This window comes from Petaurus breviceps, unplaced genomic scaffold, assembly GCF_028583685.1.
Source record: "Petaurus breviceps papuanus isolate PSGF00001 unplaced genomic scaffold, PetGlider_PUasm1.0 90510, whole genome shotgun sequence".
Classification (NCBI taxonomy): domain Eukaryota; kingdom Metazoa; phylum Chordata; class Mammalia; order Diprotodontia; family Petauridae; genus Petaurus; species Petaurus breviceps.
In genome coordinates, this window is record NW_027187267.1 from 3935727 (window position 1) to 3960912 (window position 25186).

Genomic DNA, 25186 nt, shown 5'->3' on the forward strand with positions numbered 1-25186 from the left:
GTAATCATTAAAGACTCTTTCAGGGGAAGGGAAGCAATGGAAAGGAACTAAGCATTTATATAGCACCTACTATTTGCTTTACCTCACTTGATCTTCACAACAACCCTGTGAGGAAGTTGGTGTTGTTATCCCCATTTTCCAATTAAGGAAATTGAGACAAACAAAGGTTAAGTGACTTGCCTAGGATCACACAGTAAGTGTCTGAGCCTAAAATTGAACTCAGATCTTCCTGGTTCCAGGCCCAGCACTCTATCCACTGTGCCACCTTGCTACCAGCTCTATATTTAGGGTCCTATGAGGATTTCTCCAACTGTCAGGGAGAAGAATAATGATCATTGACATTTCTATATCAGTTAAGATTCACAAAGAATTTTTATTTACATTTTCCCATTTGATCCTCTGAACAAATTTGTGATGTTGTATGAGTGTTTGTCCCCTCCAGATACATAAAGAGTACAAATCTCAAGGTTGTGTAATCCACCCAAGATTAGCCAGGGTTCCTTTGTCCCAGTATATTATACCCACAGGTTTACATGGAGCAAGAACAGCCAATGGGAATGTTCCCACCGAGTGCACTAGTTTGCTCACTCCCCGCCATAAGGGTGAGTTTTTGTCTTGACTAAACTTTCATAATTTAGATCTTTGGGTTCTGCTTAGAATAGCAACTCCTCTTAAGAGGAGAAAACATTATTGAATAGCTTAGAGCCTTCTTTTTTTTCTTCAAATTTAATCCTTCTCCTCCATCTCTCCTAAATTCCTTACATATCTCGATGTTTCCTACATGGTTCAAGAGAGAAAATGTTGACTTGGGAATCAAAGGACCAATCTTGATCTGAACCTCAGCTCTTCCACTTATGCCTGTGATCTTGAGCAGCCACTTACCTCTCTGAGCCTCAGTCTCCTTAGCTATAATATTGAGAGGGTAAAGTAGATGATCTCTAAAGTCTTCCTTCCATGTCTTCACCTTCTGATCCTTTTCCTATGACCCTATATGACTAAAGCCATTCTTTTTATCTTCCCATGGCCCAGCCCAATTTTGGTAGGATCCTTCACCAACTTATAAGAACTATTACTAGTTTGGAGTGATTTCCTGGGCATAATAAAACTAGTACACGGTTAAATAGACCTCTCCTAGAGTAATGTACTTAAACACTTCAATGAATTTGTAATCTTAATCAATATAGGTACTTATTCCTTTGTAAATATCACAGTCCATTCGTTCCTTCTCATTAGGTCCATGTCCTCCCATAAATACTAGGGTGTACCAAATATACTGGGGTCTTCCTCTAGATGTTTTATTATTATATAAATCATATTACATGTGATATTACATATCAGTGAAGTTATTACATATCAGTGAAGAAGGCAAGCTATTAATCTGCTATCCTTCACTCTTGCTATCTGACCTTTTTCTGGTCATACATCACTTAGATGATGTCCTTTACATTTTTCTTTGTATTTAGATAATTGGCAAAATACTGTGCTCTATTGATACCTTACATTGTGTTTTCAGGTTATTTGTTGTTTTGAGTCTTTGGAGACTGTAGTGTTCCATGAATCAAAATCCTATATTACTTCAGAAAGAAAGTAGTGGGATCATCCTATGCAGTAAATGTTGGTACTGGAACTGCAATTTGTTAATAATGGCATTTTTTTTATATTCTCATAATTATTATCTCTACAATAAGAAGTGACTGAGTGTCTAAAAAAATGATATTTCATTTTGGTTTTGGGCATGTGATTAAACTAATTGTACCAAAGAGTAGCAGACAGGGCTCTAGTTTTGGAGTCAGAGAACCTGGGTTCAAAGTTTGGCTTGACCACTTACTAGCCTAGCCATATACTAGAAAATTGAACCCAATCATGAATGGAAAAATTACACCTTCAAGAGAAGAAAGGCATTTGAGTCATTTCTGCATTAAAGTCATTTCCACAAAATAAAACAGAGTTAAGTAGAATTTTCTTCCAGCAAACATTTCAAGCAAGAGAAATACAAGAAAAGTAAATATAAATTTTCAAGAAAAAAACTGAATAATGAAATCAGTTCTCTCATGTTTACAGGCTATTGTCTAAAGAAAAAAAAAAGAAAATGAACAGAGGGCTAAAAGAAAGATCAAAGACACATCTAAGTACAAAAAAGATCTAAGGGGCTACCAACTTAGGGGAAACTCACAGAATAGAAGGGAAGGAGGAGGGACTGAATTAAGTCATTGAACCAAATACAGGCATCTACTATAAGTGAAGTGATTATCTTTCTTTGGAAGGTATAACAGAGTGAGAAGTTTAATGAGGATAGGTGAAAGAAAAGAAAGAGGAAATATAGAGATGGCTGATCTACCTATCCACAGGTAAACAGAAAAGAGATAGTAATTTCTTTGGTTTCTCAAGAGCAAAGCTTGTGGGAGAACAGGACAAAAGTAATAGAGGAGAGAGACTGGAATGGTAGAAATAAAGGGAAATTTTACTCTTGGAGGGAAAAGGAAAGATTGCCACAAAAAATGTTCTCATAGCAGGGGAAGACATCTATCTGTGATAAGGCAGGGACCTTATAATGCATTTTGTCTAAAGGGCATCTACACTATCAATAAAGGGGTATACAGATGGAGTTTAGGCTCTGTGAACCCCCTTGAATCTTCCCACTAGATGAGGCATTTACCTGAAGCCATAAGCCTTTCATTAAACTTCTAGACCCAAATCTCTTGTTACTCTTAACCTAGCCTAGCCCTCCATTGTCCAGCTACTTCCCACCCTTGATCCTATCACAATATCTATACCCAAATCTGTTACCCTTAAACTAGCCTAGCCCTCCATTGTCTGTCATCTCCAGGAAGCCTTCAGCTATTTCCCACCCTTAATCCCATTCCTGGAGTCTGACCTCAGTCCTGGTCAAGATTCTCCTTAGAGGGGGCAGCTAGGTGGCACAGTGAATAGAGCACCAACCCTGGAGTCAGGAGGACCTGAGTTCAAATTCGACCTCAGACACTTAACACTTACCTGTCTTCCCCCCTCCAAAAAAAAAAAGAAAAAAATCCTCCTTAGATTCTTCCTCAAGACCCTCCCCAAATCCTTCCTCTAGACCACCCCTAGATCCTTCCCACAATCTTTCTATAAAAAAGATCCACTTGCCTCCATGAAGGTGCTGAGACTCAATCTAGGGCAGATTCATTCTGCATTAGATTGTTCTGGCCCACTTTTCAACACAAGCATCACAAATACTTAGGCTCCTTAAGAGTCTATCCATTGTGGTGAATCTAATAAACTTCGTTTTACTTTGGCTGAGAGAAGGCTTGAATCGAATTCATTTGGCAGTGTTGAGGTATAGGGTTAGGGGTTCGAGAAACCCCAAAATAGCAACATGCTGGGTCCTGCCGAATGTATTTGACTCAAGTCTTCTCTCAGCCAAAGTAAAGCAAAGTTTAATTAAAGGTTTGCCATAATGGGTAGAGTCTTAAGGAGCCTCGGTAATTGTGACGGTTGCATTGGACAAGTGAGACAGAATCATCTGACACAGAGTGAGTCTGAGCTAGATAATTCTCTGGCTTCCTATTTTTTTTCATGGAGGCAAGATGGGGTCTTATATACAGAAAGTTTGTGGGAGGAACTTAGGGGTGATCAAGAGGAAGAGTTTGGTGAGGGTCTTCAGGAGGAGTCAAATGAGCTGGGAAGTAGCTGGAAGCTACCAGGAGATGACAGACAATGGAGGGCAAGGCTATTTTAAGGATGGCAAAATTTGGGTATAGATATTTTGGGAGGATCAAGGGTAGGGGCTTGCTGGACAATGGAGGGCTAGGCTAGTAACAGAGATTTGGGCGGAGCTATAATGAAAGGCTTCTGGTCTCAGGCAAATGCCTCTTCACGTGGGAAGATTCGAGGAGAGTTCAAGAGGGTTCCCAGAGCCTATACCTCATCAGCAGGATTCAAGGTGTTGCTATTCTGGGGTCTTGACCACCCCTAAACTCCAAAACCTCAACAATATCTCCCAAGACTATAGATTGCCCAAGACCCCATCCCAGGAGAAGGACTATGAGACTTCTAGGGCAGTCAGTTCCTAGGGTAGCAGGAATTATGTAGAATCATAGATAGGATAACCTAGCTTTAGAACTGGTAAATGATTATGATGAAGACAAAGGATAGGACCAGGCTACATGACTTGAAACACAGAGTGACTCCCATCACACATTGCTTCTCCTTAACATTGTTTCCTTCATGAATTGACTTTTTTTTTAAAGCAATCGGTGTTAAGTAACTTGCTCAAGGTTACAAGGCCAATTATTTCTGGGTGTGGTGCTAAGTATCTGAGCCTGGATTTGATCCCCAGGTCATCCCGACACTGGAGCCGATGCTCTTGCTCACTGAGCCACCTGGCCACCCCATGAATTGACATTTTTAAGAGGGACAAAAGAGAAAAGGGTTAGGTATGTGATAGGAACAATAATCTAATCACCCCTACCCCACCCCATTCTGTGTAAGTTAGTTTAGTTTTTTTCTCAAAAGGTATTAAAAACTATCCTCAACAACTTTTGACATCACTTCCTCATTATCTAGGTCCAAAATAGCCACAAGGAGAAACAAGTTGTCTCTCTGATGCTTGGCAGGTAGATCACAATGATGCGTTATGGGTTCTGGGAACAGGCTCTGGGAACCCCCTTGAACTCTGATTAAATTGTCTCATTTGATGAGGCATTTGCATGAGGCAATAAGCCTTACATAGTGGCTGGGCCCAGACTTCTAGCCTAGTTACTAACTACTAACTCTAGCCTAGTTACTAGCCTAGCCCTCCATTGTTCATCTACTTCCCACCTTGAGCCTATCAAAATATCAATACACCCTGGAACTGGCCTAGCCCACCATTGTCTGTAGCCTCCAACAACTTCCCACCCTTAATCACTCATTGACCTCATTAACTCCTCCTGAAGGCCCTCCCCAAACTCCTCCCCTAGATCACCCCTAGACTCCTCCCCCAACCTTCTGTATATAAGACCCCATCCTGTCTTCATGTTTGTGAGAGTGCCATAAAATGACCTAGCATAGACTTACTTTTAATAAACTTTACTTTTCTTTGGGGCCTTCAGACCAACCCTAACCCTCTTAGTGGGTAACCTTTTCATTTTTATGGTTCCCTGAGCCTCAAGGACTCAAGGAGAGCTCGAGGGGGTTCCCAGAGCCCATACCTCATCAACAACAGACAATTGAAGCAAAAGAGCTTCACTCAGCTGCATCAACTTGAGGTGTCCCCTGTGCCTGTTCTTGTTGAAATATCCTTCTCCCATTATGACTAAATCTCTTTGTATTAAATGCTGAAATGACCTACAAGTGCCTCGTTTCCAATATCAAACCTAAACTACCAGAGAGTTGCCTAAATAGGGTTCAGTCCAGTACAAGGTAGTAAGATTTACAAATGTAATAACATAGGAAGATAATAGAAGAAAAATTTCAAATTCCGTATTCCACTCCAATGAGGGATAGAGTTAAGAAAAGCAAATGTTATATAGTCTGTGAGCTGGAGATCAGAATCCCGAAGGCATCTGATAGAAAACATCATGCTAAAAAGCATGGGAACAAGCACACAGCCTTCCTTGATACATTGTTGACTGGGAAAACATGGGAGCATTGTCCTTCATCCAGAATCTGCACAAGCATGCTGTCATGAAATTGTCCTGCAATACTGATGATCTTCTCCAGGCAACCACATTTTGCCATGATCTTCCACAAGCTCTCCCCATAACTGACAGTATCAAAGGCCTTGGCAAGATAAGGTACGGGACAGTGAGATCCTCCTGCAAGCTGAGCTGCCAAGCATTCAAACTCTACTGCAGAGAGAGCAATTCAAAAGGGGAGGAAAGGGGAAGGGAAGGGAAGAGAAGGAAAAGAAAGTTAAGAATGTAAGTAACTTCAAGAAATCTGGGACCAGACAGGTAAAAGAGACGAGGGAGCCAGGAAGAGCCTGTGGGAACAGATTAGCTTCAAAATAGTAAAAGTAATCGCAGGGACAAAATGCTGGCTTGAAAGAGGAAGGGCATAAAAATCAATACAAAAAAAGTAAATGGAGAAAAAAAAAACAAGGCCAACAACCATGAATTACATGTGAATGGACTAAATAATTCAAGAGAGAGGGAGGGAGAGAGACAGAGAGGGAGGGAAGAAAGAAGAGGGAGAGGGAGAGGGAAAGGGAGAGGCAAAATGGATAAGAAAACAATTGCACAAAATATTTTTAAAATAAATATTTTGAATAATATTTTAATATTTATATTTAATATTTTAAAATAATTTTAATAATATTTTTAAAAATAAGCAGGACTTGTGATCTGAGGGGTGCTGTCACTACCAAAGCATCTATACCTGTCTGTTGGTGGCAGTTGGTCAGTAATTACTGGTGATGATGAGGAAGGTGGGCCCCCCTCCAGAATAGTTATGCCTCTCAGTGAGGGTTGTTGAGCTGGGCTAGAAGCAGATCTGGTGGTTTGTAGGGTACTGTTACTCCCAGGGCACTTGGGCGTAGGGATCCTGGCCGGTCTCCATCAGGATCTGAGGGCAATCAGTGGTCAAGGTGATAGTGATGGTTTGACGTATCTGGCATATGCTGCTTCCTGTTCCCCTTAAGGTGCTCTGCTGCTTTGGCTGGGCTGGTTTGCCACCCCTGTGTGAAGTCATACCCATGATGATGTATTAGAGGGTATCAGGAAATGTAATTTTTGCAAAACAGCAATTATTCTGGGGCTAATCCATTCTCTCTCAGTGATTAGATGTACCTAGGACTATCTAATACTATTCAAAAAACATTTTTCCCTTATAAAAGGAATTACATGAGAATTGCAATCCAAACCAACCATAAAATGAATTGTGAAACATTCTTTAAAAAGATACTAAGCCCTACCCCCACATTTGTGAAAGTATACCACAAGACAGAAGACCAAGGCTACATCTCTCTCTCTTCAAAATGTAACATATTTTTCATTGCTGAGGGACAGAACTGGGGGGAATGGAGTGGGAAGAATTGAGAATGGAGGCGGGGGTGACATGGCTTCTCCATAGGAGTCAGGGTGGAATGTCTCTTGTCTTAGGATGCATCTTTCTCTCCCTGACTCCCTGAACCTGGGATGGTGGATACCAGGAAGGGAAACACATCAACATTTTTTCGCAAAATTCTCTAAGTCACCTATTACAAAACTGGTATCCTGCAGAACATGATTTAGTAAAATCTGTAATAGAGACAGAAAGAGACGGAAATAAACCAGAAATAACTAGAAAAGAAAAAGTTAAATAAGAGAAATAGAGTAACAGACAAGGGACAGACTGGGGAATGAAGCAGCCTGTGACCCAGTACAGGGGTAGCAAAGATAAGAAATAGTCTCCTCTCTCCACAACAGCCCTCTCCTCATCGATCTTAGGAGACTGGAATGTTGAGAATCTCCTCCAAACTTGCTTCCATTCCAAGGTTTGGTTAGCGACATGAGCTGCATTAGTCAGGGGTCTTATCTTGGGCTGATGACACAAGCATAGCTTCATGGAGAGCAATAGACTAGGTCAGGGTTTTGTGTGTGTGTGTGTGTGTGTGTGTGTGTGTGTGTGTGTGTGCTCGTGAGAAAGCATAGAGAGTCCAGGGATATAGCCTAAGCTGGGCTCCTCAGGTTTCAATACCAGGAGCTTCAGGTGTCTGGTGGGTTAAAAATACAGAGGTCCCAACTCAGGGTCATTTGATACCAGTGACCGAGAACTGTCAAATACAAGGGACTGAAGAGAGGGGCCTGAGCAAGGGGAATGAAGTGTCAAATAAAAAGAAGAAAGAATAAAGGTGGGAGCCTGTGGTGGCAAGCACCCCAAGCACGTCCTCAGGGTTTGCTGCCCATACAGGTTCTTGGATCTGCTTTGTTAAAGGAAAGCAACTCAAAATGGGTTAACAAGCTTACTTTAATCAGTCAGACATATATCATTTACCTTGTTCTGGGGAAAAAGGTCAGCACCCCAAACTTCAAAATATACAGACAGAATTATCAAGACATTAACAGATCAAGTAGACAGCTTTCCAAACTGTCCAACCATTACATCCATACCCAGTCAACATCTGGGTTTCCACATCTGAGTTTTTCAAAGCCGGGGGACTCTCAACAACGGCTTCCCAGAATTCAGATCAAATCACAGAACACTTCTTAAAGTGAGTCCCAAAACAAAGCTACACATCAGGGCTTATATAGCCTTCTCCTGGCTCAGAGAATGTAACAACCTTTTGGACCCACTGGCCAATCAAGAAGTATCTACTGAAAAACAAGCCTCCCTCCCCAGGCTTCAGGTGCACATTAGCCTAGGGGCAGGGAAGATCTTTAAAATTTACATTCTTATTACAGAGCCCAGGATAAGGTTGGATTGATGGGCTAGGGAAGTAAAGTGTATGAAGCAGTAGGAGGTTCAGAAGAACCCTAGCAGCTGAAGGAGGGACCTGCAGAATAGAGTAGCTACATTAGGCTTAGGGTAAGCTGAAATTTACAGAATCCTGGGGAAAGAAGACACCTGAGTCTACCTAGTCCTAAACATGAATGTCTTTTCAATATACCCAAAAAGTGGTTTTCCAGTTTTTGTGTGAAGATCCCCACCACCCCCTGGAGGAAGCCCACTGCATCTTTTGGAAATTTTTCCTAAAATCAAGTCAAAATCTGTCTCTTTGTACCTTTCACCCATTGTACCTAGTTTCATTTCACTCCTTAATGATTTCATTTTCTTCTTTGGTTACTAAATCATATTGCTATGATCACAAATCACCTAAGCCCTGCCCCAGGACAATCCAAAACACCATCTATTAGATTATAAATTCACACTATCAGAAGATTCATGAAGGTCAAATTCATGCTGGGACATGGCTGATGTCCCCATGTCCATGTTACAGATTTCCCCTCCCACTAGGAACAGCATTGTGAAGAAGGGACTTTCCCAGAAGTAATTTCCTGACTCTTTTCTCTCCCCCGCCCCCACCCCAGGGGAAGATGTTTCCCTTCCTGAGGAAGAAACTTTACACCTACAAGCACCTCTAATTGCAACTTTGATTTCTCTAGCCCCTTCCCCCAGTTAGCTCTTCCATGACATCTGGCCTCAGCTCCCACGGTGGCAATGTTAGAGTGTCCCATCAGACCTGTCCAGGGGATCACTAAAGGTTCTTGAGAATCTCAAGCTTCCCTGTATCAGCCTTCCAAGGGTTCACATCTAGGACACTGTGAAACTATTTTGTTTCAAACTAACACCATTGTTTCACAGACTCAAAATTTGAGAAATGGAAGGGACTTTGGGGATCTCTTAGCACAACCCTCTGATATCATAAGTGAGGAAACCAGAGTCCCCAGAGACACTACATGTCTCTCAGGAGGCAGTGACGCACAATCAGTCATTCAACAAGCATTTAGTGGAATAAGCACTTACTCTAAAGTCAGAAGACAAATGACCCCAAATCCCACCACTTACACCTTGGGCAAGTACCAGGTTTTCTTATTTGGAAAAAGATTGGACTAGATGGTCACTTCCAGCCCTAGAGCTATGAGCCTATGATCCTATTAAATTAATTACCCAAGGTTGTACTGTGACTGACAGCTAGATGGCTTAGTGGATAGAGCACTACACCTGGAGTCAGGAAGACCTGAGTTCAAATTTGACCTCACTTACCAGCTGTGTGACTCTAGGTGAGTTGCTTAATGCCTGTCTGCCTTAAACCACTGGAGAAGGAAATGGTAAACCATTCCAGTATCTTTGCCAAAAAACAAACAAACAAAAAAAAAAAAACCACAAATAGTATGGTCTATGGATCATGAAGAATTGAGCCCAACTGAACCATTAAACAAATAACGTGAGTTAGTGAAGAAGTTGAAACTCTCAGTCCAATGTAACACCAAAGGTAAAAATGAGAAAATAAGAGCCTCTGAAGGAGGCCTAATTCCCCAAGGGAACTCCATAGGCATATTGGCTTCTTCCCACCATTTTCTTCACATCCTCACTTCAGTTTTCCTATGCCCTTCCTGGCAGAAGAGGGAAATCTCCATCCTCTCCTGGCTCATAACAAAGAATTTAGCATACTACCTCCCAGCTTCTGCACCTTCAAGAATCTTATCGTCTGTCTCTAAAAGCCTCCAGATGTTGATACTGGGAAGGAGTGACAGGACATTTGTTCAGCTAGGTTCTCTCATCTAGGACATACCCTTCCCTGGCACCACACAGGTAGGACACCAAGAGCTTTTCTGCCCAGCTGAAAATGGACAGACCCACAGCATGCAGCCAGGACCATGAGCCAGACTCAGAGCCTAGCCCTTAAAGCCTAGCACTTGGCAGAGGCTTCATTTAATCTTTAGTCCTTCTGCTTGCCCAGCCAGCTACTTCCCCCTCATGGAGTACCCACTTAGGATTGGGCAAAGTTTGTGGGAAGGACTCCTGATAGTCCCATAGGTCCCACTGACTCGGGGGCAGACAAAAAGGGGCCTTTGTGTAGGATGCAGAGGGAAACACCATCCAGTCTTTATATTTCTGTTCTCTTGAGTGTTCTTAGGCTGATTCCCTATCTTCTCTGGGCTTTAGCTCAAATTCTCTGTTTTAGGGTTGACAGTAGGAGGAGAAGGGAAAGGCAGGGGGTCTCTGTATTGATTCTATGCTAATGGATTCCTGAAAGGTCCCAGAGAGGAAGAATTAAACTCATAAAAAGCTAAAGGATTAATCCAACCCTCAACCAAGCCATGAATGAGAATAATAATAATAAAATTTAAAAAATGAGAATAATAATACCTATATAGCTCTGTAAGTTTAACAAAGCACTTTACATATATTATTTCATTTGATCTTCATGATAACCCTGAGATAGGTGCTATTATTATGCCCATTTTACAGATGAGGAAACTGAGGCAGGCAGCAGTTAAGTGACTTCATCGGGGCTACACACCCAAGAAGCATCTGAGGTTGGATTTGAACTCAGGTCTTCCTGACTCTGCCAGGCCCAGCACTCTATCCACTAGTACACCATTCAGCAGATTGTATCCCTGCCTAACAAGCAATTACCCAGGTTGAAGATGAAGGCCTTCAGTGAGAAAGAAACAACTGCCCCCTGGAGCAGTTCATTCCATTTTGAGACAATTCTAACAATTCTAAGGAGGCCTTCATGAGGTTGAACTGAAATCTACCTTCCTGCAATTTCAGCCTATAAAGCCTGGTCCTCCCATCTGGAGCTCCAATGAATAAGCCTAATCCGTCTTCTATGTGATCACAGTTCAAATAGTTGAAGACAGATTGCATATAGAATCAGCCTGGCTGCCATTTTTTTTTCACATAAAGAAGTTCAGATCCAAGGAGGTTCAATGACTTGTCCAAGGTCATACCATAAGTGGCAGAGACAAGATGTGAACCCTGTTCCTTTCTGACATACCAGCTACCAAAGGCCAAGCTCAGAGGAGTGCTCCTATAATCCTTATCACTGGGGGAGGCTGAGGCTCATGAATCACTTCAACTGAGAAATTCTGAGGGCTAGAGTCAAACAGGTATCTGAATAAAGTCTGGAACCAATATGATGAGCCCCTGGAAACTGAGGAGTCATCCATCTGGCTGAGGAGGGACAAACAGATCCAGGTCTGAAGAAGAGAGTCAAAATTTCCATGCCCATCAGTAGTGGAATCAAGCCCATCAGTGGCTGCTCTATTTCCAGCCTGGATAAGATAGAAAGACCCAGTTTCCCTCCATTCCCCCAAAAAAGGTACCAGCTACCATGCCTTAAGCCTTCTCTTCTTCAGGTTAAACATTCCCAGTTGCTCCAGTTCCCTTTTGAATTGCTGTTACCAGCCCAACTACCCTCCTTTGGACATACTCTATTTTGTCAGTTTTGCTCTTATATACTCATTCCCATCCCAACCAGAGTCTGTGGAGAGGGACAGCTAGGTGGCATGGTAGATGGAGTTCGCTGAGCCTGGAGTCAGGAAGACCTGAGTTCAAATCTGGCCTCAGACACTTTTATAGCTGGATGACCCTGGGTAAGTCACTTAACTTTTGTTTGCTTCAGTTTCCTCATCTGTAAAATGGGCATAATAAAAACACCTACCTCACTTGTGCGGATCCAGTGAGATAATATTTGTTAAGCAGTGCCTGGCACGTAGGAGGGGCTATATAAATGTCAACTATAATTATTATTAGACATCCCTTTTTAGCACCCTCCCTGGGTCCTCTTCAAGTAGGGCCCCTTTCATTGATCAAAGAGTGAAAAATAGTCTCCATTCCTGCCTTGGGATTACTTGGTGAGAGACCACCCAAGAAAAGTCCCCTAATCTTTTTTTTTTTTTGGAGGGGGAAGGCAGGACAATTTTGGTTAAGTGATTTGCTCAAGGTCACATGGCTGGTAAGTGTTAAGTGTCTGAGACCGAATTTGAACTCAAGTCCTCCTGACTCCAGGGCCTGTACTATATTCACTATGCCACCTAGATGCCCCTAGTCCCCTTATCTATTGGCTACCAGGGCCAGGTAACCACTGGAGTGCACTGGAAATGAATGCTTGTGCAGGATCAGGATGAAACAAGAAACAAAGAAGGTCTGGTTATTCCTAGGATCCAGATTCTCTTACTCTTCTCACCTTGAGACTTAATGGGAAAAGAAATGTCAAACTTGGGGGTGGCTAAGTGGCACAGTGAATAGGGCACTGGCCCTGGAGTCAGGATGAACCTGAGTTCAAATCCAACCTCAGACACAACACAAAAAAAAAATCTAGCTGTGTGACCTTGGGCAAGTCACTTAACCCCAATTGCTTGCCCAAAAGTGGGAAAAAAAAAAAAAAGAAACTTCAAACGTTAAGCTTCAATTGGGCTAGGTTTTGGTTTAATGGTCCCTTCCTAGAACTCCATCCTCCCCCAATATAGCGAGATCTATCTTCAGGACAAAAAAGGTATTGGTTGCCTCTTTGCCCAACTCCTTCCTCCCATCCACAGAATCACAGAATTTTAGGGTTAAAAATGGACCTCATTAGGGGAAGCTAGTGGCGCATTGAGTAGAGCACCAGACTTGGAATCAGGAGGACCCTGAGTTCAAATCCGACCTCAGATACTTAACACAAAAACTAGCCGTGTGACCTTGGACAAGTCACTTAACCCCAATTGCCCTCCCCCCCAAAAAAGGAGAAAAAAAAAGGACCTCATTAATCATCTAATCTGACCCATACCAATAAAGGATCTCTTCCACAATCCGGTGCTGTGAGGCTCACGTGAGATAATTGTACCTTGTAAAGCACTTTAAAAATCTTAAAGCTATATATGTGCAATTATTAGTAATATAACTATCATTATTAATTAGCCTCCAGTCTAGTGATGACTTCATTCCCTGAGCTCAAGCAATATCTGTAGAGAAATACAGGGGTGTGCTAGGAAAATGTTTGACATCAAGGTTCTCAAAAACCAACCAAACAACCAAAAACAACCAACCAAACCCAAACCCAGTATGCACACACACTTTTCAGTTTAATCTGTATTATTACACATGCTTAAGTCTAGACAATCAACAACATAATAAAGTCCTGATTTGTATTGGATTTCTGAGAAGTAAATGCTGACGTTGAAATTTAACAATCAGTTCTTGCAAGCTGGCCTCAGCACATCCCTGGCTATAATACACCTGATAGGTGGTTATCCAGCCTTTGTTTGAAGTGTTCCAAGGAGGAGGAACCAGCTCCCTAGCAAGGCAACACATCCCACTTTTGGATAACTCTAATTGTGAGGAAGTTTTTCTTTATATTTTTATATATATACATACACACATACTTATATGTGTATGTATGCATATATATACACATATATGTATGTATTCATATATATGTATATATAAATATATAATTTCTTCATATTAAGCTTCAATTTTCCTCTGCATTTTCTGCCCAGGGTTCCTAGTTCTCCCTTCTGGGGCCCAGAAGAGCAAATCTAATCCCTCTTTCCTACGGTGTTCTTTCAAGTACTTGTAGACAGAACTGCAAGCCCAGGAGAGGACACAGTGACACAGAGGCATGAGAGCAGGAAAAGAAAAAAGGGAAGGGAAGGAGGAAAAGATCTCTGGATCTCCCCCGGGGCCCACAGCCCTGGAGGAAGTAATCATTTTCCTGTTTGTACCTTGGTGTAGTAAAAGGACAGACTTCACGCTTTGGGCTGCATGCCATGGGGACTAGATAACCTCTAAAATCCCTTTGATGTTGAGTGAGATTTGATGATTCTGTTAAGAATATGCTAGGAGCAGGAGTATTGAATGGAGAAAGAAGGAAACAAAGCTAGATGGGCACAAGCCCAGCTCATGCCCAATTCCTGGCCCCCATTTATGTGCCTAGATCTTTCAAAATAAGATTCAGAGGATCTTTCTGATCAATTTTTTTCTTGAACACACTGTATTGCCTCATGAAAACCAAGGGTACTCCTTATGTTCCTAGAAGGGAATTAATTAGAAAATTTAAGTGTGCAACATAGTCATTCTGGCCCCCAGTGCCTCAAGGTCAGGTATGTTAGATTTTACCCCATCCCTAGGACCTGTTCTCAATCCAGAGAAGCCCAGATTATACATGATCATAAAGATCATCTATTACAATAACCTCCTCATTTTACAGATGAGGAAACTGAGGTTCAGGTGGGTTAAGTGACTTATCCAAAATCACACAGCTCATGTGTAATTTGAACTCCAGACATTTAAAACCAGCTCCTCTTACTCCAAATTCAATGCTGTTTGTATTATACCCCCAAGGCTGTATGCTCAATGCCTCCTCTCATTCCTTTTTTACCTTATATTGCCAATCTAACCTTACCCCCTGAATGCTTGGCTCTTTTCACCCTCCTCCCCCAACCTGCATCTCTCTAATTACCCTTATTCTCCCCTCTCTAATTACCCCTGCCCTGTCCCTCCCTCTCTCTCCCTCCCCGATCCCAGTTTCATTTACCTCCGACTCATCTGGTCTTATTTTTAGCCCGGGCATATCTCCCCTTTCCTTTCTTAATATGGTGATGAGCTCTCAGGCCAACTTGGGATCACAGGCTGAGGAGCCCTGGACATTGGTGGGGGGAGGCACTGGAAGTCTGGGCAGGAGGTTACAGGCCCCCCATGGAGTCTTTTTGGCCTCAGAGGGAGGGCTCTGCCCCTCCCATAAGCCACAGAGACATATTTAGACCGGACAAGGTTGGTGGAGGGGACCAGAGACAGGATAGGGTCTGGAGGAGGGGGAGGGGGTGCAAATTTCAGGGGCAGCTCCAGTTCCTTCCCCGCCCCCAGCTTGCTGCTCCTCCTCCTTCCCATTTTCCTCTAGGTTCTGTCAGCAGTGTCCCCAGGACCAGACTGTGCCCCCTGCCCACTGCTCTGGGCCTCCCCCTCCCCCTAGTGCTCCCTGACTCAGGGCCCAGGGCTCTCCCCTCCATTCCCATCCATTTCCCATCTGGACCAAGAAGCCATTTCCAGTCTTCCCCAGACAGGAGTCGGGTTCAGAAGCAGCAGGATGGGGGCTGTGCCATTTCTTTGGTTGTCACTGCTGGTGCTGCTGCTGGGGGCTCCCATACCAGGGGCACAGGGTGAGGAGGGACTGGACTTTCCCGAGTATGATGGTGTGGATCGAGTGGTCAACGTCAATTCCAAGAACTACAAGAATGTGCTCAAAAAGTATGAGGTGCTTGCCCTGCTCTACCATGAGCCCCCCGAAGATGACAAGGCTTCCCAGAGACAATTTGAGATGGAGGAGCTAATCCTGGAGGTGAGGGAGGGTGGCTGGGAGGAAGGATGGAGAAAGGGAAGGAGGGAGGAAGAGAAAGAGGGAGGGAGGAAGGAATTGAGGGTCCCTTAGAGGCCCTCCTCTCCAAAAGTCACCACCTTGGCAGGCATCAGGACCCTCTTCTGCATCTCTGGCCATAAGACAGGCAGTAAGCAGGGATGGCAGCAGCCTTTGGATCCTTGTCTGTTGAGATAGAAGCAAGAGGCAGGGATTTCCTCTCTACCACCAGGGGATGGGCAGAGCAGGTACTCTGGGGAGTGGGAGCTGCTTTGCTATGAACTCTGGCTGGGAATACAGGAGAAGACTCGAGGTCAAGTCCCAATTCCTTCACTTGCTAACTGTATGGATCTGATCCTAACAGTACAACTTTCTAGGTCTTGGTTTCCTCCCAAGTAAAATGAAGGGGACAGACTAGGTAATCTCTAAAGTTCTCTCTAATTCTAATTGCTCGATTTTATGGGGTTAGAAGTGATAGGTGTGGTTGGAGTTTGGAGAACACCAGAGCTATTGGAGGGGTGGGGCCAAAAGAAGAGGGTGGGGTCAGCAGTGGCCTTATCTACCCTCTCTGGGGTCTGGATTGCCCTACCATTCACCCTGCCCCCAGAAGCCCATTGACCTCCTCAGACCCATTCTCTCTCCTAATCTCTCCAGCTGAGTCAGAAGTTAAACTGCCCAGTGAAAGACAAAAATCATGTAAGATATTGCCTGCTACCTGGCATCTCAGGTTGTGTCATTCATTTCATGCCTCCTCTTTCTCTAGGGTCCTCCCCACCAGCCCCTGCAGGGTCATACTGGGCTGCCCAGTTTCTAGAGTTTTGCCTCCTTCCACCCTCTTCCTAGTGTGTTACACACTTCTCACCAACCAATTATCGCCTCAAGCTTAGGTCCTGCCTGATGAAACTGACAGGAGTGGTGGTGGGATGGGATGGGATGAGAAGGGGGACTCCTGAGGTTGAGGGAGAAATCTCCAAAGGAAAAGAAAGAGCCTATATTGGGGAAGGGTCAGGTAGGGGCAGATAGAATTTTAGAATTTTAAGATTTCCTTGGGAGCTGGAATAACCAATCTCTTCTCCCCAATTATTTAACACCTCAGAATCTTCAAGGGGAGTCTAAGGGTAGGGCCAGAGAGAACAGGGACCCCCTTTTCCTTCCCCACAGCTTCTTCTTGGCTCCCCTCCTCCCCAGCAAGGGGTTGGGTTCTGCTTTCTGATTAACAGGCGGGTATTTTTATCCCAAGTGCCCGGAATACCAGGGCCACCCACCTGCCAACTCCCTCATCCCCTGTCCCTCAGGAGTTCTGATAGTAAGCCCAGAGAAGAGAATTGAGGTGGGGAGGAGGGGCAGGGAGAACTCTCTGGGCAGGACAAAGGAAATTGGACTAGAAACAATTTGATTTAGGGCTAGGAGAGTTGGAGGAAAAGAACAGTGAAAAGATCTAAGTTTGGGCTTTGGCTGCTCCATTTACTGTGACTATGGTCAAATCACTCCTTTCTTTGCTTCAGTTACTTCAACTGCAAAATGAGAGTGATACGCTACCTCACAGAGTTGTAAAATGGATAGGACTGGGGCTAGGAATGCAATTTAATCCATTAGCCCTCTTCTGCCTGGCCCTGAAACCTGACTTCTCCTTAGTCCACAGTTTCAAATCTTTCAGGCCCTAAGCATTTAACATTCTTGGCCATGGAAGATGGAGGGGGTGGGAGTGGGGGTGGAGGGAGGGCCTCTAGCATGTAAGGAAACAGAAAGAGACTCTGGAAAGCTGTCAGGAGACACATTATTCCCTCACTCCTGGGGGTGAGGAAGCCCTGGGTGAGGGTGTCTCTCTCTGTCGTAATTCTGCAAGATTTTATTGCCCCAGCTCCCTATCCTCATCCCCACTTCCCAACAGCCAATAGGAAAGTAGCACTCCAGCAGGCTAAGCTCACAGCTAAGCTCACCTAAGATGAATCCCAAGGGGAGGAAGGAGGGGACTTCCCTGAGGGCCTCCCTTTCTGACAGCCCTGGGACATGGTTAAGCCCCTAGAAGAAGGAAGGTGGCCCCCCATTGCTGTCAGACCCCTCAGCCTACTACTGCTCAGTGGAAGGAGGCCAAGAAGCTAAGAGTGGGACATGATACAGCTGCTTAACAGAGAGGCAAAGAAAGCAAAAGTGTCACTATCCCTGACTTGGGTGGGCTCAGCAGACTTAAGACCTGTGTGTCCACACCTCGGGTAATGGCTGAACTAGATGACTTCTGGTTCTTTTTACTCTAAGAGTCTATGAAGCCTGACTCTTCCACCAACTAACTGGCCCTGCAGTCTTTGAGAATTGTGTCCTATCTAGGCAAGCAAGTTTTAGAAAGGACATTTTTGAGGTGAAGTATGATCCAGCGGGAGGCAACCACGGTGGTGAAGACACTGGAGAGGTTTTAGCCTGGAAAATCCCTAACTTGAGGCTGACATAATAGCTGTTTTCAGAGTTTTCTAGCATGGTAGTAAGTGTTAGACTGAAGATCTGACTTTGAATCCCTCCTCTGACATCTACTAGCCATATGCCTTTGGGCAATCATTTAACCTCTCTGAGCCTAATCTGTAAAATAGGGATAATAATACCCCTAGTGCCTACCTCTCAGGACAGTTGTGACACAGTGAGGGAGAGTGGAAAGGGTGCCACCATCAGAAGATGCCTGAGTTCAACTTCCCCTTCCTATGTTTGTGAATTAGGACCATGGACAAGTCCCTTGACCTCTTGGAGCCTTGGTTCCCCCCACCCCCACCCCTTACCTTGCAAAATGGGGATAATAGCACTTACCTGGATGGTTTGTTCATAACTAGCAAAGGAGAATGCTTGGAAAACTTTACATAAATGCCAACTTTTATTATTAAAATATTTGAAAGGCCTTGTTTAGGTTTGAAACAAATAGATAGTCTCTGAGGTCCCTCTCAACTTTGAAATTCTGTCATTCTGAATGCGTCATTTTTATGGACCTCAGAGTTCTTTATAAAAAGAACGCATTAGTGGAAAGAACATTAGCGCTCTCTAGTCAGAGGACCTGAGTTCATATCCCCATCTCCAGCCCTTAATACCTTTGTGACCTTGGGCAAATCACTTAACCTCCCTGGGCCTCAATTTCCTCATCTGTAAAATAAGGAAACTGAAATCTGAGGTCCTTTGCTATTGTAGGGCTATGATCCTGTTATAAAGTGGTCTTCAAGAACCAATTCTAACGTTTTGATTTCTAAGTCCAAGTGTTCCTTGAACCTTGGAGGGGGGGAGGAGTTGTGAGAGACTCAGCCTAGAGACCCTGGACTCTAACTTGAATACCTTCCCCAGTTAGCAGCCCAAGTCCTGGAAGATAAGGGAGTTGGTTTCGGCCTTGTGGACTCAGAGAAAGATGCAGCTGTGGCCAAAAAACTGGGTAAGGGGGAAAGAGAGACCTGGGGACAAGGTAGTAAGGGGAAATGAGAGATCTATAGAGAGGGGGAGAGGTAAGGGCCATCCATGGAGAGAACAAAGATGAATCACTCTGTGTGTGGGAGGGGGTGGCATAAAGGTTTGGAGTGGGGCTATAATGTAATTAATTGCAGCTCGGTGGACGTGGGAATTGTTGAGGGGTCAGAGAGACAAGTGAGATCATCAAATGTTCCCCTGGAAGGGTCTGAAGGTGGTGATGGTGAGGTGGTTCCTATCATCAATGCTAACTAAGGAGAGTGTCTTAAACCTCGAAGATCCTAGCTGTAACTTTCATCCCAGACCCCCAAATCTCTAGGGGCAGGGGACAGGGCAGCATTTCTTCTACCTTTATAAATGGTAACATACCACAGGAGTATCAGTTACCATTGAGGTTGTTACTTTGTAGGAGCAATCTGAGTCCACATCCCTGGAAGAGGAGTGGAAAAGGGAAGGGAAGCTGTAGAGTCCCCATTCTCCCCCACCCCTGGTCAATACCACCCCTTCCCTATCCCTCACCCCCTCCCCAGCCTCCTTGGGGAGACATGCAGACAGAAGACCTTCCAGTTCTTGGCCACCAGGGGGCATTGCAGGCTCTAGACTCTAGACCACATGGTGGGAGGTGTGGCAGGACAGCTATAATAGTGGTCTGACTAGGCAGAGTTTGAAGTGGCTGCATTTGGGAGCCAGGCACCTGAGTCTTGAGTAGGGAGGGTAGGGAGAGGGAGAAGGAGGGTTGGGGCTGAAGGGTGCCCCTTGTTCTGGAAGAGGGGGAAAAGGGAAGAGATTAAACCTTGAAACCTTCCAATGAAACCACTCTCCATCCTAACAAGCCCCTACTCCCAAAAACTGGGATCTTGGTTAGGAGAGTGGTGTGCCATGTTTGTGATGATGGGGCAGGGTGGTGGTTGTAGCCAAAGGATCTGGCCAAGGGGGTGGGAGCGAAAGGCCTGAGACAGAAGCTTTGGGGTCCAGTATGAATCAGGTAATGGGGTTGGAGCCCAGAAACTGGGTCTGAGGGTCTCGAGGTCAAGACTCACTTCTGTTTATTTACCAGGCCTGGTAGAGGAAGACAGTGTGTACGTGTTCAAGGGGGATGAGGTCATTGAATACGATGGAGAATTATCTGCAGATACCTTGGTCGAGTTTCTGCTTGATGTGAGAAAGACCCTGGTCCCCTCCTAGTCTCAAATCTTTACTTTCCTCAGTAACCTCCTTCCCCACCCCCAAACCTTCCCATCCTTCTCCCCATCCTAGCATACATTAGTCTCCACCTTTCACCTGCCTATCCCTATCCTCTCTGCCCCCAGACCATGGCTTGAAAATTCACTCTTCTCTCCTCCACCAGGTCCTAGAGGACCCTGTGGAGCTAATTGAGGGTGATCGGGAGCTGCAGGCATTTGAGAACCTTGAAGATGAAATCAAACTTATTGGCTACTTCAAGAATGAGGACTCAGAACGTGGGTAGCACCCTCTTTCCCCCAGCCCCCCACTGTTCCTAGTGCTTCCATCCCCCTCTCTCATCACTTACCATCTCTCCTATTAAATTCATTGCTCCCAACCCTTCCCAATGCACCCCAGTTCCCTGAGCCTTCAGCTCCTGACTCTCCCCCCTATCCAGTTTCCCCACAACTCTCACCACAGAGAGCTTTCTAGTTGTCACTCTGACTGATTCCCAGTCTGAGGTTTTAAACAGGCCATTCATCCCTTTGTTTAGGAGTGTTTCTCTTTGTAAGTCTCAGGTTCCCTTCTCCCTCTACTCTATGGTTCCTCAATGCTGTCTAACCACCACTAGCACCCCCCCCCCAAAACAAGCCTTCTGTGAGAGGTTTACTCTAAAGAATAAAATGCTGGCGGGGGGCAGCAGGCTAAGTCTCCCTGGATTTCTCAGCTCCCCAGTTTTGTCTTAGTTAAGAAAGATTTGGGAATGGGGGAGGGGGGTAACAGGATATGGGGGAGTAGCACTCAGGCTTCTATGAAGACAGAACTAACTGTGCCTCCCCCACCCCAGATTACAAGGCCTATGAGGACGCAGCTGAAGAGTTTCATCCCTATATCCCCTTCTTTGCCACCTTTGACAGCAAGGTATGCTTTTCTCTCCCTCTAACACGTCTCACTGACCTTCATTGAGCCCTTTGCTGCTCTTAGAGCTGATCTCCATCCCCCCCCACCAGGGCCAATGGAGAACCTTATCCACTCTTCCACACTGAAGCCTTCCCAAATAAACCACTCCCCTCAGATCTTCTAAGGCTCTCATGGCTCCCCAGATCCTCACTGCTCTGTGTCTCCACCTTCATCCTCCTCATTCCCCAAAGGTGGCTAAGAAGCTGACCCTGAAGCTGAATGAGATTGATTTCTATGAGGCCTTCATGGATGAGCCAGTGACCATCCCAGACAAACCCAACAGTGAGGAGGAGATTGTCAGCTTTGTGGAAGAGCACAAGAGGTGGGACTGTTCTGGGGGCTGCACTTGTCCTTATCTAGGAGGTGACTTGTGGAGTCTTGGGCTAGAAAAGGAGGAAGAGAAGGAGGAGGGGGTGGGGAGGGAAAGGGGAAGAAAAGGGAGGAAGAGGAGGAGGAGGGGGAGGGGAGGAAGGGAAAGGGAAGGAAAAGGGAGGAAGAGGAGGAAGAGGGGGTGGGGAAGAAGGGAAAGGGGAGGAAAAGGGAGGAAGAGGAGGAAGAGAGGGGGGGGAAGAAGGGAAAGGGGAGGAAAAGGGAGGAAGAGGAGGGGGAGGAAAGAGAGGAGAAGGGAAGAAGAAGGGGAAGGATGGGAAGGAGGAGGAAGAAGAAGGAGAAGGAGGTGGAGGGTCACTGTCCATCACACCCTCACCTCAATGCTGCAGGCTGACCCAGGGATAGAGATGAACACAAAGACAAACTTCTAGTTGCCTGTGGCCCTTGTCTCCTAAGTCATTGATTCAGTTTGCAAAGGGTCCTGCATTTCAACTCTGGCTGTGGGGTTCCACACAGAACAGACATTCAGTAAATACTTGTTGACAAGGATGGTGAGGATTTGCATGCTGGTCACATAATGTCTAGATTCCCAAACTTCACTCTTGCCTCCTACCCCCACCTCATGTCCTTCAGCCTACAGGTTGTTAGGGCTTGGAAAGGAATTTAGAGATCATCAATGCTGTCATTCTCCCATACTCCTCAGTCCAGTCACACTTTCCTATTCTTCACGAGACATCCCATCTTCCATCTCTGTGCCTTTGCAAAGGCTGTGCACCCCCCACCCCACCCCCATCGAACATGTTCTCTCTTTATCTTCACCTTCACCTCTTAAAACCTCCCAACCCCTACAAGGCTGATCTTACATACTACTACCAAAGAACAACCTTTCTGGTCCCTACAGTGTTAGTGTTCACAACCTTTCATGTATATGTATACATATACACCTACCTGTTTACATATCATACTCTACCAGTCGGATGTGAGCGCCCGAGGCCAAGGACTGGGGTTTTTGTTTTGTCTTGCCTTTGTAAAGACAACAGCATACCTGGACCAAGCTGCTTAAGATTAGGAACTGCCTTTTGCCTTTTTTCCTATCCTCAGTGCCTGGCATAATCAGTGCTTATTGACTGACTAACTGATTGCACAGACTGGGAGCTTAATAAAGGTTTGAATTGGATTTTCCAGTTTCAGAGCTACCTGTGACCTTAAACAAAGTTGCAGGACCAGTACTCTAACTCAGGCCTTCTGCCTGTAAAGCTTCCTGTAACCTGCCAGCTTCCCTCCCCCATAGATGTATAGTGATCTGGGCCTCTTACCCACATGAATGGATCTTGATCCAAGCCATGAACTGTCTGTGCCCTGGGTCTGACCCTAGATGCTGGAGAGTGGCCCCTGGGATAGGGACAGCTCTTCTCACCGAGTCTCCCTACATTATTCCCAGGTCAACCCTGAGGAAGCTGAAACCTGAAAGTATGTACGAGACTTGGGTGAGTCCCCTGCAGCCAAGGTCAGGCCCCTAAATCAGAACTGTGGATGGAGGTGGAGGGAAGGAGGGAGACACAGCTAGACTCAGAACTTAGAAACATCCTGCCCAGCTGTTCTCCAAGGACAGAGGAAGAGGGATTTATGGAACAAATCAGAAAGCCCTTCTTGCTGCAGAGAGAGACTGGGGACCCAGAGTGTATTCATTTCTACCCCCAGGAATATCTGGATCCAGTCAATATTATCTTGGAGCTAAGGGAATAGAGGTGGGGGCTTTGGGAGCCCAGGAAAATTGTTGAAACCCTCCCCCAAGTCCAGGAGTCTGTACCCTCCAACAATTGCACAGAATGCCAGGAGAACCCTAAAACCTCTTCTGGGAAATATAGCTAGAACCCTGGCCTGCTCTAACTCTCACTGGTTTTTCTCACTCTACAGGAAGATGACCTGGATGGTATCCACATAGTGGCCTTTGCAGAGGAAGATGACCCTGGTAAGGAGAGGAGCCGGGGTGAAGGAATCGAAAATAGGCAGTGACTGGAGGTGGGAGACAAAGTAGCATGTAGGCCTTTTCTGGAAATAGCAAGCAAGAAGCAGATGGGGAATCTTGTTCTTTGGGAGGTAATTGGGGTTAAGTGACTTTTCCAGGGTCACACAGCTAGTATGTGTCTGAGGCTGTATTTGAACTCAGGTCCTTCTGACTTCAGGGGTGGTGTTCCATCCACTGTACCACCATCTGCTCCAAGTGGGAAATCTTAGAAGGGGGCTGGTATCTTGAAATGTGAAAAATGGTTTATTCCTTCCTTCTACCTTATTGATTTCTTAACCCTCCCTGACCTCACTTCCCCATTTGCCCCTAGATGGCTATGAGTTCTTAGAGACCCTCAAAGCTGTGGCCCAGGACAACACAGAAAACCCTGATCTCAGCATTATCTGGATCGACCCTGATGACTTCCCCTTGGTAAGAGAGTAACCCAACCCACTCCCTCACAGTGCAATCCCACCAGCACCTCTGAGTGTGGGGGACTGGACTAATATAGCTTGGAAAAGTAAGCAGGCCAAGGAAGGGGAGCTTAAGTGGATTCCCTCCCACCCTCAGCCCTTACAGAATAAGGCCCCTCCCCTAAGAAAGAAAAGTGAGTAAGCAGCTCCGTCTCCTCCCAGAAGATCAGGGACAAGGGAAATAATACAACAGAATGGACTTATATGACAGAAATAAGCACTTCTTTCTGGGTAGCTCAGGCTAGGGCTCTCTTTTAGTCCAGGATGGATGTGAGTCTTAGGGCAGGTGAGAGGGAAGAAGAGGAAGTAGGAAGTGTTTCTTCCCTCCCCATCCCCTTTCCCTTATATTTTTTTAGCAATAGGACTATGAGGAAATCATGAAATTCCCTGAACCTTAATTCTCTCATCTGTAAAATGTAAATAATAGTGTTTGTATTAACCGGACTCACAATGGTGGTGTGCAGAAATTTATTTGCAAACCTTAAAGAATTATTGTTGTTCAGTCATGTCTAACTCTACATGACCCTGTAGACTTTATCCATGGTTTTGTTTTTGTTTTGTTTTTTTTTGGCAAAGATGCTGGAGTAGTTTGCCATTTCCTTCTCCAGTGTGCTCCCATTTTACCGATGAGGAACTGAGGCAAATAGGGGTTAAGTGACTTGCCCATACAACTAGTAAGTTTCTGAGTCCAGATTGGAATTCAGATCTTTCTGACTCCAGACCTAGCTGTACCATATAGCTGCCCCTTAAAAAACTATAGAGATGTGATAATAAGCAGATGAGTATCATTAATAATATTATTGATGTTAATTATTAATCTTATTCATTATTAATATTATTCCCAAACCCAGGGACCCTCGGAAGCTGTGCCTTCAGAGTACTCAAAGAAATGACCCTGAAGGGATGAAGAGACAGCCAAGGGAATGCAGAACAGCATCCCTGGGCTGGTAGTACCTAGGCTAAATCCTTTGAAGGGGGTGGGTCTTCTGGAGACAAAACTCCCAGAATCCTGGTTCTCAGGCCTTGTTCATGAGAAGAGTTCCTACAGTCCATTTCTTTCTCTCTCTCTCTCTCTCTCTCTCTCTCTCTCTCTCT

The 25186-nt window shown here is 45.0% G+C and overlaps 1 protein-coding gene across 1 annotated transcript in view; it reads left to right on the forward strand.

Annotated features, from left to right (window-relative positions):
- Window positions 1–15156: 15156 nt before the first annotated feature.
- CASQ1 (calsequestrin 1) overlaps window positions 15157–25186 on the forward strand; it is a 12214-nt gene continuing 2184 nt past the window's right edge. The window contains exons 1-9 of the mRNA XM_069062879.1: window positions 15157–15709; window positions 19040–19124; window positions 20214–20314; window positions 20505–20616; window positions 21168–21241; window positions 21472–21602; window positions 23052–23097; window positions 23528–23582; window positions 23950–24050. Coding sequence (XP_068918980.1) covers window positions 15458–15709; window positions 19040–19124; window positions 20214–20314; window positions 20505–20616; window positions 21168–21241; window positions 21472–21602; window positions 23052–23097; window positions 23528–23582; window positions 23950–24050 — 957 coding nt within the window. The 5' untranslated portion in view covers window positions 15157–15457. The remainder of the gene's footprint in view (window positions 15710–19039; window positions 19125–20213; window positions 20315–20504; window positions 20617–21167; window positions 21242–21471; window positions 21603–23051; window positions 23098–23527; window positions 23583–23949; window positions 24051–25186) is intronic.